The sequence below is a fragment of the Orcinus orca genome, chromosome 20 (assembly GCF_937001465.1).
Source record: "Orcinus orca chromosome 20, mOrcOrc1.1, whole genome shotgun sequence".
Lineage (NCBI taxonomy): Eukaryota > Metazoa > Chordata > Mammalia > Artiodactyla > Delphinidae > Orcinus > Orcinus orca.
This window is the reverse complement of record NC_064578.1, coordinates 7,225,511-7,243,321: the sequence shown is the minus strand read 5'-3', so window position 1 is coordinate 7,243,321 and position 17,811 is coordinate 7,225,511. Positions and strand designations below refer to the sequence as shown.

At 52.5% G+C, this 17,811-nt stretch overlaps 1 protein-coding gene across 1 annotated transcript in view; it reads right to left on the bottom strand.

The window, feature by feature from the left end:
- Positions 1–17,811, bottom strand: part of PKD1L2 (polycystin 1 like 2) — an 83,554-nt gene that overhangs the window by 36,735 nt on the left and 29,008 nt on the right. The window contains 14 exon segments of the mRNA XM_049703631.1: positions 710–771; positions 774–832; positions 2,420–2,501; positions 2,503–2,607; positions 4,150–4,282; positions 7,301–7,494; positions 8,183–8,328; positions 10,067–10,183; positions 10,186–10,230; positions 11,365–11,500; positions 12,220–12,340; positions 14,196–14,403; positions 15,916–16,033; positions 17,751–17,800. Of these exon segments, the coding sequence (XP_049559588.1) occupies positions 710–771; positions 774–832; positions 2,420–2,501; positions 2,503–2,607; positions 4,150–4,282; positions 7,301–7,494; positions 8,183–8,328; positions 10,067–10,183; positions 10,186–10,230; positions 11,365–11,500; positions 12,220–12,340; positions 14,196–14,403; positions 15,916–16,033; positions 17,751–17,800 (1,576 nt within the window).

Sequence of the window (17,811 nt, the reverse complement as noted above, 5' to 3'; positions counted from 1 at the left end):
TTTCCCCAGACTTATCTCCCCTACCTACTTGACCTCTGATGTCATGGGCTCCCATAAAGCCATCTTTAATGGCCTTTGACCTCATCCCATCCGAGTAGGCTGGGGATCTGGTTTCAGACCCTAGTGCTGATCCGGATGCTGCTCTGGGAAACTGCCCCTGGGATCCAGGAGAGCACCCCTGGCAGGAGGAGCCAAGGGAGGGTGCTCGGAGCCGGGGGTCTCAGCGGTGCCTGCAGCGTCGTCCAGCCCACGACTGTCAGGAGGAGGGATGGAAGGGGGAGGGCATCCCCAGGTACTGGAGGAGGGCTCAGTGAGTGGTAGGCAGGAGCTCCACGGAGAAACTCCCAAGGCAAGTGCGTCCGGAATCCCCACAGGTCCACGGAGCAGCAGGCTTGCCAGACACACTCTGGGTGAGGTTAAAAGTGGGCTAGTCCCCTTCATTCTGCCCCCTCACCCGCACAGCCTAACATGACTCGTCTCTTGGGACACATGTGTGGCTCTGACACTGGCGTGGTGCTCACCACGTCCCTTCCTGTGCTGCACAAACACCCAACACGGGGACCTTCTCTTGGTGAAAAGCCCTTTCCACTCTAGGTCCCATCACCTCCCCCACTGCCAGGCAGGTCTCCTGGGCTCTGCCTGTCACAGGGTCTTGGGATGTGGGTGTGGCATGAGCCAGGTCAGGGGATGCCACAGTGTAGCTGGTTACCTGTTTGTGTACACGGAGATGGAGGGGGCGGCCAGCGTGGCTGGAAGGCCGCCGGGCAGTCCCCACCCGGCAGGACGGCGGCCTGCATGTGCCCCACAGCTCCTAGCAGCTGGGGCACTATGGCTGTCTGGAAAAGGAAGCAGGGGACACTGCTGTGGACCGGTGTCCGTATACCACCTCTGGTTACTGCCACCAGGCTAGTGAGCCCTTTGGCAGGGACCGGCAGAGGAGCAAGGCGGAGACCATGATGGAAGGCCCCTTCCTGGGCACCAGGCGCTGTAGGGAGCCAAGAGTGAGCACTTAGAAGATTCCAGGCTCTGCCAGCAGGTGCTTTACCTCCCCTGCTTGGCAGAGGGGGAGACAGAGGCACAGAGAGAGTGATGACTTGCGGTGGCCACGCACTGATAGGGGGAAGTGCCGGGATCACGGCAGGGCTCACTGTGCGCCTGTCCGTGCTGCTCCATTGGACCCTGACATCTGCCCACAGCCCAGGTCTTATTCGTGGGGAAATGGAAAGTCACAGGCAGAGCCATTGCACGGGGTCACCCGGGCTCAGACTCCAGTCGCCATGCAACCCAAGCCCTTGGGTGAAGATGTGGCGTCGCTGAAGCGAAGGCAGGCGTGGGGAGCAGGAGGGCTGGACGTCTGTGCAGAGTTCCTATCAGTGTGCAGGCTGCGCGTGTGTGCATGCGTTATGTCTGATGGGTGTGCGACCGTACGTGCGTGAATGTGAGTGTTATGTGTGTGTTGAGGGGGACTGGGTGTGAATGTGTGTGTGTGAGTGTAAGTGTGTGAATGTGTGTCTGAGTGAATGTGGTTTGAGGGTGTGGGAGTATAAGTATCTGAGCATGAATGAATGTGCGTATGTGGTTTTGTGTGTGACTGCAACCATATATGAGAGTCTGTGTGTTTGTGTGACTGTGTGGCCCTGTGTGAAGATAGGAGTGTAAATGTGCATGTGTGTGAGTGTGTGCCGGAGTGTGTGCTTCCCGATGTATGTGAGCATAAATGAGTGCCTAGAAGTGTGTGTGAATGTGTGTGTGTGATTGAAGGTGTGTATGAGTGTTAGTGTTCGTGGGTGTGTGTGAGTGTGTGGATATGTGTTTGAGTGTGTTTGTGTGACCACGTGCGAGAATGTGTGTGTGAGTTCTTGAATGCAGTGATGGCTCCGCATGGTAAAGGGCTGTGGAGCAGCAGGTAATGGGTTCTGTGGCTCCGTCATGATGACGTCCTGGGGGCTGCGGCCGCATGAGGCTGTGCTGCAGCTCTTCTTACTCTGGGGGCTGCCTCTCTTCTAAAGATGTTCTGTATCCTTGGCTAAGTGAACCAGGAGTTGGATTCAAACTTGCAAAGGTGAACCTACGATCTCTCCAACGGGTGGCCTCTCCAGGATGAGGCAGAGCTTGTCCACCTACTACAGATGAGGAGATGAGGCTGCAGGAAGTTGTGTCACTGGCCCAAGTCACAAGGCTTGTGTGACAAGGTCAGGGTTCAAACTCAGGCTGCCCCTTTTGAAGGCTACGCTTGGCCTGTTGTACACTGCCTCCCAGAAGCTGTAGTCTCTGGAGCCTTTCTTTCAGCTCCTAGAAAGGACTTTAACCTCAGTGCCTCAGTTTCCTCATCTGCAAGATGTGGAGAAAGATCTACCTAGAAGTGCTGGTATGAGCTGGGCACGTGGTAAGCGTGACGTCTGTGTCTGGGCTGGGACACCTACCTGGCTGCCACTGGCCCCTGCAGGCTCTTCTGGTCTGTCCCTCAGGGAAGCTTCCAACATGCTGCACACAGCCTGGAACCAGGTCCCCAGTGGCCTCCTGGTGCCTCTGGTCCTCAGGATGGGCCTCGGCACTCACTGCCAACAGGGCCTCACTGGCATGCTGCAGAGCCCGGCTGGCCTCCTGCTGGGCTCACCCCAAGGAGGAGGAAGAACAGCATGCGCCCCTGCCTGGGTTAGACCAGCCCCTGGGCCATTCCAGGGACCAGCGCTGCAGTGGAGGGGAGCAAGGTGGGGGCTCAAGCCAGGGAAAATCTGGGCTGGGCCCGTCACACAAGCTGCCTGTGTCACTGACTTGAGGCCAGGTGTTCCTTCCCTATCACGTTCTAAGTTCCTTCAGGACACTAGCCTCATGCATCTCTGGATCTTTCCCAGAGTGCCTTGCACAATGCCCAGCACATAGTAGGCATTCAGTAAACATTCACTGACTTGAGATAGCCGGCTGGCTGGATGGCTGGCTGGATGGCTGGCTGGCTGGCTGGATGGACATAGCACTTACTCCGATTTTGTAATTATATATGTATTTGTGAAATGGTTTAGTAACTGGCGGGCCCAGTTGTCTAAAAGTGCCATGAAGGCAGAGGCCATGTCTATGTGATTTGCTGATGAATTTTCAATGAGTTGCATAGTACCTGGCACATACTAGGCATCGGGGGAGCACTTGATGAATGAATGAAAAAATTAATGCATGGATAAATGAGTGGAAGGGTGGAGAGACAGATGTATATGTACGTGTATAGATGCATAGAAGGGATGCATGAGCAAATGGATGTGTAAAGTGGGAAGTATGATATTAGGGTGATCAGGGTCCCAGAAATAAAGGTCAGCATAGCAGGCTCCAGGACCAGGAATGTGAGGGGGACAACCTCCTGACAGAGTGGGTGGGGCAGAGCCAAGACAGCTCTCCCCTTTACCGCTTACGGCTTCTTTATTGACATTTGGCTGCCACAGCGTTGGGTGGGAACGTGGTGATTCAATTTGAGTTCTCCAAGAAGCAGGCCCTAAGGCAAGAATTTGACAACCAGTCATTTATTTGGAGATAATCCCAGGAAACGCTGGAAGCAGAATGGGGAAGTGAGACAGGGAAGGGTAGGAAGCCAGTCCAGGGGGTGTGATCAAGCCACTTACCTGGGGCTCAGTCCTACTTGGGAGGTCTCCACCAAGAGGAGCAGGGGAGCCGGGGTATCTGTACCCCAGCCCATTAGTCACTGAGAACTGCATTGACCCCCTGACATGTCCAACCTGCCATGTGGGGAGGCAGAATGGACTCTGGAGGAGAGGTCAGAGAAGGCCCCCAGGCAAAGAAAGGCAAGAGCTGGCAGCTGGACATCACAGTGCACTCAAGTGGGGGACATGGTCAGGTCAGCAGCAGCATCTGGACACACCCTTGACCACCCAATGATTAGTTAGATTCAGGTGCGCACCGGCTGGTGGGGGAGTGAGGTGTGTGAGCACACAGGCCATCACAAGCAGAGGGAGACCCAGGGCTGTGAGAGGGGCACCTTCCCTCCCTTGGCATCGCCCATGTGGGACCCTTGGGAACAAGAAGGCAGAAGTCTTGGAGGCCCTGTGACTGAGGGACCTGCGATCTGGGTTGGGGTTTGTTGTCAGCCACCCACTGCAGAGGTGCATGTCCTATTGCCTGGCTCAGCGGGTGGGAACTACTCACCTGGGCCAAGGGCGTGAGCTCCTCACTGCGGCGGGTCACCTCTTTCAGTGCCTTGGCCAGCTCCTGCACCTTCTGCATGTCCCCCAAGGTGGTGCTGACCGCAGGCAGTGACCCCGCAGACACAGGATGCGCTCTCTGACCTTGGCATAGACATAGGAAGGTGGGGAGAGGAAATGTAATTCCAGTGGCTTGATGAGGCTGTTTCAGAAAGATTTGGGGTCTGAGAAAGTGACCAGGCTCATGTGGGGTTTTCCAAAGCCGGTAGACTTCTTCTTGTCTCCTAGGATGTGTGGTGGGCAGAATCATAGCCTCCCAAAGATAGCTACATCCTAATCCCTGAAATCTATGGATATGTTACTCACATGGCCAAAGGCACTTCGGCAGAATCGCTTTGGAGATTTGATTAAGTTAAGGATTCTGAAATGGGGAGAGTATCCTGTATTAACCAGTTGGGACCAATGTAATCACAGGGGTCTTTACTAGAGGGAGGTAGGAGGGTCAGAGTCAGAGAAGATGTGATGATGGAGGCAGAGGTGGTGGAGAGGGAGAGGGAGATGGAGATGGGGAGAGAGGGACAGAGGGAGAGGGTCAGGATTTGAAGATGCTGGTGTTGAAAATGGAGCAGGAAATGTGAGCAGCTTCTAGAAGCTGGAAAAGCCAATGGGTGGATTCTCCTCTAGAGCTTCCAGACAGTTCACAGCCCTGCCACCGCTTTGGTTTTAGCCCAGTGAGACTCATTTCAAACTTCTGACCTCCAGAAATGTAAGATAATAAATATGTGTTGTTTTAAGTCATAAAGTTAATGGTTATTTGTTATAGCAGCAGGAGGAAACTAATACAGGATGTCTCAAGCTTTCTGCAAATCTTGAAATCAAGTATGTAGTATCTGGGGAATTCCCTGGCAGTCCAGTGGTTAGGACTCTGCACTCTCACTGCCAAGGGCCTGAGTTCGATCCCTGGTCAGGGAACTAAGATCCCATGTGCCACATGGCACGGCCAAAAAAAAAAGAAAATCTGTAAAATCTGGCATTATTTAAAAACAAATGGTGTCTCAGGGTCTCACTGTGACTAAAATGGCATGAAATTCAGAAATTGGATTACTTTGTTGGCCCAGTATGGATGGGAGGTCTTGTTGCAGACTTGGGTCCCTGTGTGCCTTTGGGGCAATGGGGACAAGGATCCCTCCAGCCATCCCCCAACTGCAGCCTTAAGCCAGACCTCCTGCGGCTTCCGGGGAGCATGCTTTCTAAGGCGCAAAGCCCTAATGAGAGGGGCTGGCTTTGGCTGAGGCAGAGAAAAACCTAAGAATATAATTTTAACACCACCCCATCGAACTTTCTGCGTTTGTAGAGATGTTCTGTCCCTGTTTTGTCAGTAACATAGCCACTTGCCAAATGTGACTACATATTAAGCCCTTGAAATGTGGCTAGTGCAACCAGAGAACTGAATTTTTAACTTTATTTCATTAAAAGTCGTTTTAATTTAAATGTACATGGCCAGACATGGCTCATGCAACAATCTGGAAGAACACAGATAGAGGTGAGTAATCCCTCTTACCCTCCCGTCCTGCTTGCTACTCACAACTCACTCTTCTAACCGTCTAACAGTCGTTCACAGCAGCTGCAGAGTTTGAGCATGTCTGCCAACAGCTCAGGGTGCAGCCAGGCTTCCATTCAGGGCGTGGCTTGGATGGAGGAAAGAATAGCCCTGTCTATGAGAGGACGCCTGTCAGAACGTTCTGGAAGGAAAGTCAGGTAATGGATAATCTCATGTTTGCCTCTGCAGCTCTTCCCCATCCTTGGTCGCCATCCTGGAGGCTGCTTTCATGGAGATGTCACTGGCTGCTGAGCCTCTGGCTCGTGGATTCACTCAGCGGGAGACGAGAGGGCAGGAGGAGAGAGAGCTGGAAGCTTTGCTCCCGGCGCCCTCCCTGCCGGGGTTGCCTGCCTCATCCTTCAAAGCCACCGCTCCTACCGGGGAGCCCCCTCCACGCGTAGCTGCCCCTTGAGGATGCTGGTCACTTCAGGGTGAGCCCCTGGGGTCCTGTGTTCTCTGTCGTTTGTTTCTGAAACCTTGCCCCCGGTTTTCTTAACAGAGCCCTTCTTAAAATCTTCTCCATTGCCCAGTTAGAGCTTGACGTCTGTCTCCCGACAGGACTCTGGTGTTTCATGAGAAGACCTTGCGTCAGGCTGTGCAGTCTGTGTGCTTAGGACCCCAGGGCATCCAAAGGGAAGTTTGCTGTAAGTTATGCTCGGGGTGAATGAGAGCCAGGTGGGGTGTGCGGGGGGTGGGAGTGAGGGAACTAGGTGAAGGAAGGGGCTGCGGTGAGAGGGCTGGAGGTGGGCAGGGGAAGAGCGAACCTGGGTTTGCTCCTGTCTTCACCACCTCCTGGAAATGTGGACCCGGGAAAGCTGCTCACATCCTCGGCACCGTGCTGAGGACTTTCAGGCAAACCCTTCAGGAACCAGAGGAGCCTGTCTTCTGTCCTCCATGCCCAGCAGGTGTGATGCTGTGTGTGGTGCACGCAGGTAGCATGCCTGGGAGCACACACTCGGAGTGGAAGTAATCATACCTTTTGCCAGAGTTGTTTCTAATGCTAGGTTGTAGCACATGGAATGGCCATTTTTGTGGATTGAAACTGGTTGAATGTTGGCAATTTCATATGATTTGACCCACAGCTACAGTGAATGTAATTCTTAACATTCACCACAACCTTATGAGGAAAATACTATTATTGTCCCTGTTTTCCAGGTGGGGAAACTGAGGCTTAGAGAGATTCAGGCCTGTGTCAATAGAGATGGTAAATGACAGAGCTGGGACAACATCAAACCATTAACCGTATGACCAAGATGGGGTCACTTTTCTCCTCTGGGCCTCGGTTTCATCCTCTTTAGTAGGAAGAGACTGGAGTGGTACCCTCTACATTCCCTCCCGCCCTAGAAGCCTGTGACTCCGCGAGGCTGAGCAGAGAAAGCAGGCTTCCTTTACCCTGTGTCACTCACTGAAAGGACCAGGAGAGGGAGGTGACATCAACAGCTCGGGAGGCACCAAAGACTTCTCCACAGATCCGTGGACCCCACTGCCCACCCCGAATGGCTGCATACAGACCCCAGGGCCCCAGCAAAGGGACAAAGGAGTCCATCGGGAGCACCTTTTGCTGGCGTCCTCTCTCAGCGGCTGCCCGGAGCCCGGCCCTTGGCACTGCTGGTCCAGCACGGATGACACAGACCTGGCCAGCTGGAAGAGCTGCTCAGGGCCATGCCCGCCCTGCAGAGTGGCGGTGACATTGTCCCACACTGCGGCCTGAAATGCCGCATCCTCCACACGGGTGCCTCCACGTGCGGCCTAACGGGAGACCAGAGACATGCTCAGAGCAGGAGGGTCTCAGCCCATCGGTTCTTGTTCCAGAACCTGGAGCCTGAAGTTCCTGGCCTGCACGTGGTGAAGCAGAGCAGGGCTGGACGGCTTGGTGCCTGGCATGGGGGCTCTTCCGAGGCTGGAGGGCAGGGGACCCACTTGTGCCAGCAGCCAACGGCCACCAAAAGCAAGTCTCAGGCAGGTCATTACTTCTCCCCTCACTGCCCTCCTCATCGTGCTCTCAGGCCCTTCCACTCCAGCACGCTTCTGACCCTTGAAATTCACTTGAGATTTTATCCAGCCTCTGCCTTATAGACCTGTTGGCTGATCTGGGTCCTCCTTCTTCTGGACTCTGAAGGCACTTGGCCTAACTCACCTCTGGATCCTTCTGCCCCCATCTCCCTCAGGTCCCCCACCCCAAGTCCCCCAGGCCCTTCCCCTATACTGGCCACTAGTCATAAGATCTACAAAGGTAGAGACCACATCTCTTTTGTCCACGGCTATATCCCCAGGACCGGACACATAGCAGGTGCTCTGTAAATACACGTTGAAGGAATGAATGAATCAACCACTCATCTGGTCATACCCTCGGCTCCCTTCAACCCGGCCACCCTTTTGTTGAGGTTTAGACAAGTCAAGAAGTTGTCTTAGTAGAGAAACAGTGGCTGCCAGCCACCTTAACTGCTGCCTGGGTGTGCTGTCTGTCACCCACATGATTGCAGACAGAAATGACCACTGTCAGCATGAAGTCATTGTTTTCTGCTCCAAGTGGCAGATAAACTGATGGGAGGGCAGGTTCAGGGCCACAGTGTAGACAGGAACCTGGCAAATGGACATTGGACAATTAGGGGGGCATCTCCAGGCCCCAGGGACACTGTAAACCCACCAAGGTAGAGCCTGATGACAAGGACACAAAAGCCACAGCTCGTGAAGTCACGGCAGGCACTCGTGGACTCCATACTTCCCAGGAAAAGATGGCCGTTTATGCCAATCCACTGTCGTCTCTAAGTAATCACATGCTGCTGTGACTTTGGAATAATTTTACTAAAATCCATGAAAGTTTTCAGCAAAAGAATCCCCCATTTACAAGCTTTTTAGAAAAATTGAAGGTGGTAAACCAAATTACAAAAAGAAGGAGAAAGAGGAGGAGGAGGAAAAGAAGATCTTAACAATTGGTTCAAGACGTATCCAAACTCCCTCAAATGTCACTTCCTGTACAAAGGCCTTCCCAGCCTGCTCTATCTAAAGCAGCACCCCTGTCCTGTGTCTTTGTTTACCAGCTATCTCTACCACTAATTATAAATACAGTGAGGTCAGAGACTTCCTCTCTTTTGTTCACTGCTGTATATCTAGGACCTAGAACGGAGCCTGACGTTCAATACGTCTGCTGTAAGAGTGAATGAATGAATGAATATCCTTCGTATCCTTAAAGGGGACCCGCCTATCATTGGAATCACTTCATTGTAGTGTGCGGACAATCGCGACATTCTTGAATTGTAATTGACAACTCATTTTTATATAGTCACACTTCCCTGCCCCTTACTGGAGCAGCTAGCCTGGCGTCTCCATTTAGGGGGACACAGGTTTGAAATGAAATCTGCTTACCTTCCTTGAATTGGTCCCTTCCAGGCTCAGACCCAGTCGTGGCCCTCTGAACAGCCCTACATTCCATGTCCATCTGACGGGCACCCCATGAAAACCACAATCCCTTGGGTCTGAGAATGGGGCCCCTCCACCTTCGCCTAGTCAATGGGTTCAGTTTATGTCCTTGTGGTGTTTAATGCCGGACCCTGGGGAGCACCCCTGCAACACTCCTGGAGCCTAGGTTTGCAGGAAGGTCCCAATCTGACTGGCACATTTTCAGAGCTCTTGTGAGGGTCACAGAATGCCAGAGGCCATTGGGAGGAGACAAGGACTCAAACGGGCCCGCCAAGGACCAACCATCCCCAAATTAGAAGAGCAGAGGCAATGTGGGCGCTCACCCCGTCTCTCCTGCTGATGCCCTGCTGCTGTCTTGGGTGTGGGTTGTGGTGACAGGACACTGGCTGGGGCACTGAAGTGGTGGCATCAGCATGCTCCGTCCTCTCCTGTAACCCTGTGCAAACAGGTCTCGTCTCAGCTCAGCATGCTCTGTGACATCGCCCATTCCCAGCTACCTCCCGCAAAGTGGGGTCAGTAGCATCGTGGACGGTTCTGTGAACCAGGCCACCCCTGTCCTGAGTGGCTCCAGGGGTCGGGGCTACTCCGAGTGTGCACTGAGGAGTGGTATCCTGGTAGCGACCCCACGTGGTCACACTTCTGCATATCCTCCTCCATTTAGCCCGTTCCATGTCCCTCATGCCACGATAGAGGTCGTTTTGGCCTCCACAGTTGTGGAGAAGATAGGGAGTTACTGCTTCTCACCTCGCTGAGATGTGTGGCAGGGTCTGTGTGCCTGGGGGCAGGGCTTCAGGGTCATCCTGCAAAGCTCTCTCACACATGGAACATATTCTTTGCAGCTCCCAGAGAGAGACAGGCACCTATTCAGGAGCTGAGGGGAGAGCTAGTCCCAAGCCGGTACCTGACTCCAGGCAGAAGCAGTACTCCAGGAGCCCCAGGGCGGCGGAAGCGTTGCAGAAGATGGCAAAGCTCGTCAGGACAGTGCCCTCCTCTGGGGCAGTGGTACAGGTGGGCAGTGGGAGCTGATCACGTAGGTGCCCTCCCTGTAGGCGTGCCGGGTCACTGCTGGGGAGAGGAGACGGAGGGTGCTTAGGGGGCTGTGTGAGGCGCACAAACTCCGCCATGGTTCACGATCTCCTGGGAGCTTGTTCAACATGCAGGTTCCCAGGTCCCTCTCCAGGGCCTCAGACCTCTCTGTAGATTCTGGGGTGGGGCCCAGAAATCTGCATATCTAACAACTACCACGCCCACCCCCTCACCCCCTTGATGCAGGGCATTCCAGGGTCTCTGAGAAACTGGGCAGAGATAGAATCCCAGTCCTGCCATTTACTATCCATGTGACCTTGGCTTTCACCTTCTTAAGAATCAGTTTCTCATCTGTAAAATAGGGCTAATAATAATAGCTTCCTCCCAGGGCTTTAGTGAGGAGGGAGTATATCGGGAAACAAGACTTGATCAAGAGACCGAGTTAGGACAGGCCACAGCCAGGATCTGGAAACACGCAGAACTCCCCCCAAACCATGGGCTCCCATAGCACCACGAAGAGCCCCCAGCTAAGCTGCGCCAATACCCCACACCACCTGTTATAATCACCTGGTTTTTCAAAAGGAGTGCACACCTGGAAGAGCTGGGCATAGAGAATTTTAATCAATTAAAATGAATTCCCTGGCCTACACTTAATTCAGAAGGTTTGGGGTGAACCCAGGAGTGTGCATTTTAAACTAGTACCCCAGGTTATCCTGGGCAGGTGGTCTATGGGCCACTTTGAGAAATACTGAATCAAAGGAATGCACCTGAAAAAGAATAATCACCCCATTATTTATCTTTTTGAGAGTCTACTTTTCCTGCTGCTCTGGGCTTGTCTTAAGTGAGAAGCACTGAATCGCCTGGCAGGACGTGCAGGCTGCACACCCCACTGCTTTTACCACTGGTGGTGTGTCATCCACCCTGCATCATACAGTTCAGAGGCGGGTGTTTCTGTTCTGCCGTTTGCATGAGAGGAAATTGAGACACAGAGACCTTGAATCCGATGCCCGAAGTCTTCCAGTTAGAAGGCGGCGGTGGTGGGATTCACACCAGAGCCTGTGTATGGCCCCCGCCCTGCACTGATGTCCCCTGTTTCAGCGCTCCTGGGTTTGTCTTGCTCACTGTCTGCAGGAGACAGGATCTGTGACATGAGACTGAAGGAGGCCTTCCCACCTCTGACTCTGGTTCCGGTGGCCTGGCTGCTGGTCCTCAGGAAGGAGCTGTTCAGCAGCAGGGTGTCGCTCTGAAGGAGGATTAAAGAACGTGGCCAGAATCCTTGGAGTCTGCAGGCCGCTGGGAGGGGCTCGGCCTGAAAGAGAGCACAGCCCAGGGCCCCTGAGGCTGCAGCCAGCCTACAGGACTCAGCAGGGCAGTGGCTTCTGACCCTGGGAGGCCTTTCAGATTTGTCTCCAATGGATTGACAGCAGTATCACCTGCTTTCCTGAGGTCAGCCCAAATAGCTCATCTCCAGCCGCGTTAGAGTGTTTGTCCTTGTCCAGGTTCCCTGGAAGCAGAGTCTGAGACAAGGATTTGTGCGCAGGGCATTTATGAGGGAGGGCTCTCAGGCAAAACCAGGAGGGCAGGGAGGGAAGCCGAATGGGGCGGAGAATGAAACAAGGCAAAGAAGTGGTTTCGGGAGGCATCCAGCTTCATTCAGCCTGATCCCATGGGGAGCTCTGGAGCATAAGCTGCACCACAGAAATTGTCTCCCTCAGAGCCCGGGGGGCTAGGCTGTTAGACCCCACAGTTATTGGCCAGCAGCCGCCCCATCGCAGCTGGGGGATGCCTGCATCAGCCTGGTAAGGATGGGCTGGGCACCCACAGCATCTGCTGCGATGTTTCCCTATTGTTTCTGCTCCGCTGCATCCGTTCTGTCTTCTGACCAATGCTCCCCAGCCCCCGACTCCTACTCCTCGGGCTCTGAGTGGAGTTGACCAAACCCCAGCTCAGTCCTGGGCATGTGACTCAGGTCTGGTCAATCAAAGTGGGAAGACGTTTCTGTTTTTGAGAGGCTGCCAGTGTCCTCGCCTTCTCCAGCAGGGTGTCATCTAAATACCAGCTGAACACGGCTGCTGCAGACTTGTCCCCCACGGTGACCTTGAGCATAACGCCCCTGCTGGCATTCACTGGCCTGCAGTTCTCCTCACAGCTGAAAGGGAGACAGAGAACGGAGCAGGGATGCTCCCTCAGACGTTGTGGCCGCCCGCCTGGTCTTTTGTCCAGTTCTTCTCAAGTCCTTTGAGAAGGTAGGAAATGCCTTTGTCAAGTGAACGATGGAATAAAAACAACTTCTGCCCCAACCAAAACCAGGTCACGAAGATGAAGCGATTCGTTCCTGCCTGAATTCCCATTTCATTCACTGCACAAGAGAATGACACGGAAAGTGCGTGAGGCTGAGAGAGGACCCTAGGCTCCAATCCCGCCCCTGCCACTTGTGAATGACTGCTTTGCACAAGTCACTTAACCTCTCTGAGCCTCAGTTTCCTCGCCTGTAAAGTGAGGGGATAAGAGCAGTCAATTTCCATGATTCTTTCTAGTGCTGATAATGATCAGTGAGTCCTGTGGTTTTACAGCACACGTGCCACATCCCATTGTTACTAGCTTAGCCAGTGCTGACCACAACCCTGTGAGAATCCCCATATCACAGACGAGCAAACTGAGCTCAGAGAGTTGTGTGATTAGTCCCAGTGACACAACTCCTGAGTGGGGGATGGAACATGGGCCCGCACGTCTGGACGCGAGTCCTGGGCCTTCTGTGTAATGTCATATTCCCTCACAGGAGCCAGTGAGAGATCACTGACTCCTGCTGTGTCCAACCCATCCCCAGTCCTTTTAGTATGAGCTTTAAAATAGCTCTCGAATCTCCCCACTTCTGTCTTCACGTCTACCCTAGTGCAAGTGAGCCAGACATTCTCCATTGGCCCCTGCAGCCCACTTGCCATCAACTCTGTGGCTCTGTGCGCCAGGGACTGATCTCCATAGACTGCATCACTGAGTCTCCACACCTGCCAATGGGCCCAGCCAATGGGGAGCCTTGAGAGGAGAGAGGTTGGGATAGTTATTCACCACTTTCCCTGCTCCTTATTACCAAATGGACTGCAGTTGGCAGAGGCCGTGTTCCTCTGGCCGAGGCCACAGCTCGTGCCGGGGGCACCTCTCCCGCAGCTGCAGCTCCCAAGGGGGTTCCAGAGATGCCATCCCCTTCTCTTACCCCTGCAGGCCTAAGAGGGACAGTGGCTTCCTCCTGTTGTAGTCCTGCATTGTCATCCCTGGTTGATCCCCTTATCCCTGCCCTTGTCTGTAAATAGACCCTTTATCCAACTCCCCTCCGTTCCCAATTTCAGTGAGCCATCTGCTTCCTTCAGGGACCCAGCTGATGGCCGCGCCACCTTGAACTCTCACCTTGATTCCTGCAAGTGCCTAAGCAACATCCCTGAGTCCTCTCTCGCCGCCTCCGACCCCGCCCCAGCCGCTTCTCCACCCTGCTACCAGAGCGTTTGGAAGCAAAACGTGATCATGTTCCCAGCCTGCTTAAAAGTCTTGGGTGGCTTTCCAGAACTCTTAGGATAAAGGCCGAAATCATGTGTCTGACATAACCCTCAAGGCCCTGCTGGAGCCAGGCCCTGCCTGCTCTTCTTCCATGCTCCAGCCACACCAGCCTCTTTCACTTCCAGATTATTGTATGCTCCCTCCCTTTACTGTCTGTCCTGTCTCCCGCCCTCCCTTTTCCTGGCCAAGTTAATTCCTCTTCTGTCTTCACATCTCTGCTGAGGGCAGCCTTCCCTGACCCCGAGTCGGGGAAGTTGTCATAGAGGCGTGCTCTCTCCTTCCATTCATTTGTGTGAACCACTGCTGATCACCAAGTAACCCCAGTGAGAACTGAGACTGGGTCTGGTTTTACCCACCACTGTATGTCCTACCCCTTAGTCAGTGTAGCCAGAGCTGGCACTCAGTACATGTTGGCCAAATGGCAGCCCTGCAGGAGTTTGCTCTGGTGCTCCCACCTGACTCGCGGCCTGAGTTCCAGGGGGTCAGACACACAGAGGCACTGCTTCTCCAGGTTCTCCAGCTCCCGGCCTCTCCAGACTGCCAGGCGCAGGGTAACAGCAGACTCAGGCGTCGGCAGGCAGGACGGTGGCACTACCAACTCCCTCTGGTCTGTGCGGCGCAGCTGCCTCTCAACACAGTCGCTCCACTGAGCCCAGCAGTGCCCTGAGAGAAAGGGGTAGGCCAACACTGTGATCCACCCAGGCACCTTGAACTTGACACATGTGGCTACCTTCTGGTTTGGGGTTTTTAGAAGAAATGGGTCATGGATAAGAAAATTGGTTCCAAATAGAGATTTTTCTTTTTTAGTTTCAGGTTGAAGGAATGGTGCCACAGAAGAACGTTTCTGGGGAAATGACCCCCGCTTCACCCAGACTCTGAGCAAACCTGCAGGATGTGTTGGCTTGTTTTGCATCAGTGACTTGCACTGGTGAGCAGGCCAGCACAGAGCAGGAGAGGCTCCCAGAGGATATACAGCCCCGCCTGGGAGAAGGCACCTTCTTGTCCCTGGTGTAAGTGATTGTCCACAGCTGTTTGTCTCTGTGCGGTACACTGGGGACCTGGGAGGCTGTATCTCTATCTGGGACGCTGCATGTCATCTCGTGCTTTGTACCAACTCAGTAAGTCTCTGTGTCCTTTGCCCTTCAACTCTGTTGATTAATGTGTATCCACTACCCCAACTACCCCTGATGTGTAGTCATTCACAGGATATGCCTGGGGTCAGGTCATCAGCTCAATCACCTAAAGCCTATATTTGTATCCTCTATTAATTCAGATAACAAGAACTAACATGCTGAAGGATGTCCTGAACACTTATCGATTAATATCAAAAGACTTCAAATGTTACATGACTTTTGACCCAGTTATTCCATTTCTGGGAACTTGTTTATGAAAGTAACCACAGCCACAAGTAAAGATTGAACTGTAAGGATGTTCATTACAGCGTTGTTTATAAGGGCAAATCATTTGAAACAACCTCAGTGTCCAAAAAGAGGGCACTGGTAAATAAATGATCATGCAGCAACTTGACAGTCTATTATGCAGTTATTATGAAAATCAAGATGGAGAAGAAGATACCAAGACATGAAAATATGTGGGATACATTGTTCAACGAAAAAAAAGGGTAACAAAAGCAATATGTACAGTATGAATGGCATTCATTTTATTTCTAGAAGAGTGTGCATAGCTAGGATATATCCGTATAAAAAGGAGAACAACCATTTCTTAAAAATAAGTACTGGTGCTACCATCTTGGTTTGTCAGAAAAGGCCTCATCACTTCCTCCTTCTAAACTATCTTTTCAGTGGCATACCAAGAGCGTGGAGGTTAAAAGAGGGGTTCAGTCCAAGAGGGGAGGAGTATTTTACCACTAATGTTGTTTGTGGTGACAATAAAAAAGCAGGCTGGGTTTTAGGGTTTAACTGTTGTTCCTAAATTCTCTACAGATAGTGCCTCTCCTGGTTGCCTGCATTCAGGACCACCCCCATCGTGGTTTGCCACTGCTTCCACCCACCTCCCATTTCTATGGAATTCACAATCTCTGGCACATACAAGGCACACAAAACGTCAAGCGTGAGTAATCCTGGTGTGAAGGTTAAGAAAAAGAGCAGCAAAAGCTGACCGCTGTCCATCACTCCGTGGTGAGATAGGACGGTTCAGAGTTCTAAGGTCACCTACCACATGCCCACTGGAAGCGAAAGTCCTTGTTACTATCTGGCCAGCCCAGAGTCACTGTCGTGAAAGGATCCAAGTACTGACCGGGTTCCACTCACAGCTCCACATCCCCTCTATCTCTCTGCAGAAAAAGCAGCTGGCTGGTGAGACGCCCTCCACAGCTGGCACCCCACCTTGTGCCCCAGAGCAGTCTGTGCCAGGAGTGGCCACAGTGTGAGGCATGGAGTGGAGACAGACCTGTCTGATCCCCCTAGCCTGCAGGGGATGGATCACTGGGTAAGTGACTAGGCCGAGTGCAGGCTGGGTGCCAAGGGTTCATCACGCGTTCAGCTGCATTAACAGAGCCTGCTCTGGGCCAGGCCCAGTGCTTGAGGCCTGGAGATAGAGGAATAGAGAGCCAGCCCCCGCCCTTATACCTAGTCTGACAGACAGGGAACCCAACAATTAAAATGCAGAGTGCTAACTGCTGCAGTAGAGAGGGCTCAGGGGATCGTGATAATAGATGAGGGAGGAAGTAGGTTGAGGACGCCTGTTCCCCCTAAGGGTTTGACAGTGTCTGACTCCTGGGGCTGCTGTGGATCAGATGAGAAAAACGAGTGACGCGCTTCCTCTTGTGTCTGGAGCAGAGGACAGCGCGGAGCTATTACCTCTACACAGCAGACAGCTGGTGTCAGGGCAAGCTTCCCAGAGGACAGGACCCCAGGGCTATGGAGCCGGGGAAGGAGGAGGAGTGAGAGCGAGCTGGGGCAACGATGGAGAGCACATGGATTCAAGGAAAGGGGTTGGCAGGCATGTGGTGTGTTCCAGGATCAGTTCTGGTTAGAGCTGTTAAACAGCTCAGGCCCAGAGGGCTTGTCCTGGGAATAACAGGAGGCTGTGGCAGAACTCAGTCCCCAGGGGTCTCTCTGGTTTGAGAATAAAGCTCAACCCCCTTGCCTTGGCACCTGAGACCCCATGTGATTTGGCCTCTGTCCGTCTCTATAATCTCCTACATCCTCCCCGCCTCCAACAACAGGCCTCAGGGCCTTCTCATCTACATACCTAGACAGCTCTTGTTCTGCTTCCAGGATGGCTGACTGTCCTATCTTCAGGTCCCCACTTAAATGTTACCTCTCAAGAGCCCGTGTCTGATCGCATTTGCTAGTCCACCCTCTGTTAGTTGCTGTCACTGCACTGTATTGGTTCTAGTTAGATGCATCACAGTTCTTAATTATATGCTAACTTTGAGTTAGTCTCACCCACTAAGCTTCCTGAAGGCAGGGACCACATCTGTTTATTCACCATTGTTTCCCCAGCCCCTAATACCAATCCTTGAACATTATAGAGGCACAATAAATCTTGTTATTGAATAAATGCATGCATGAGCAATGTCAACAGCAAGGAGTCAAAGACTTAGTCTTGCTATAAATACCAAAAGACCTGGGCCTTTTTTCTCATATAAGCATTAAAAGCCATGAATTTCCATCCGAGCACTGCCTTAGCTGTATCCCATAAATTTAGATAGGTTGTGTTGTCATTATCACTTAAAATATTTTAAAATATCCTTGTGATTTTTTCCTTTGACCCATTGATCTTTTTTTTTAGAAGTGTGCTGTTTAATTTCCAAGATGTCTGAGAGATATCTACGTATCCTAGATAACTTATTATTGATTTATAACATGCTGCTGTTGCGGTTAGAGGACGTGCTTCATTTGATTTCAATCCCTCTGGGTTTCTTTTTAAACAGAAGAAGCCTCAGTGATTGCTAGTGCTCTGCTGTTAGCACCAAAAAGCCCAAATTCAAAACTAAAACAGAGTACTTAGACATCTTTTTCTTGTGAGGTTGTTTTTAAAAAAACATTCTTTTCCTGAGCCTTTGTTCCAGGTGGTTCTTGGAGACTGAAAGGAGCTATGAACACA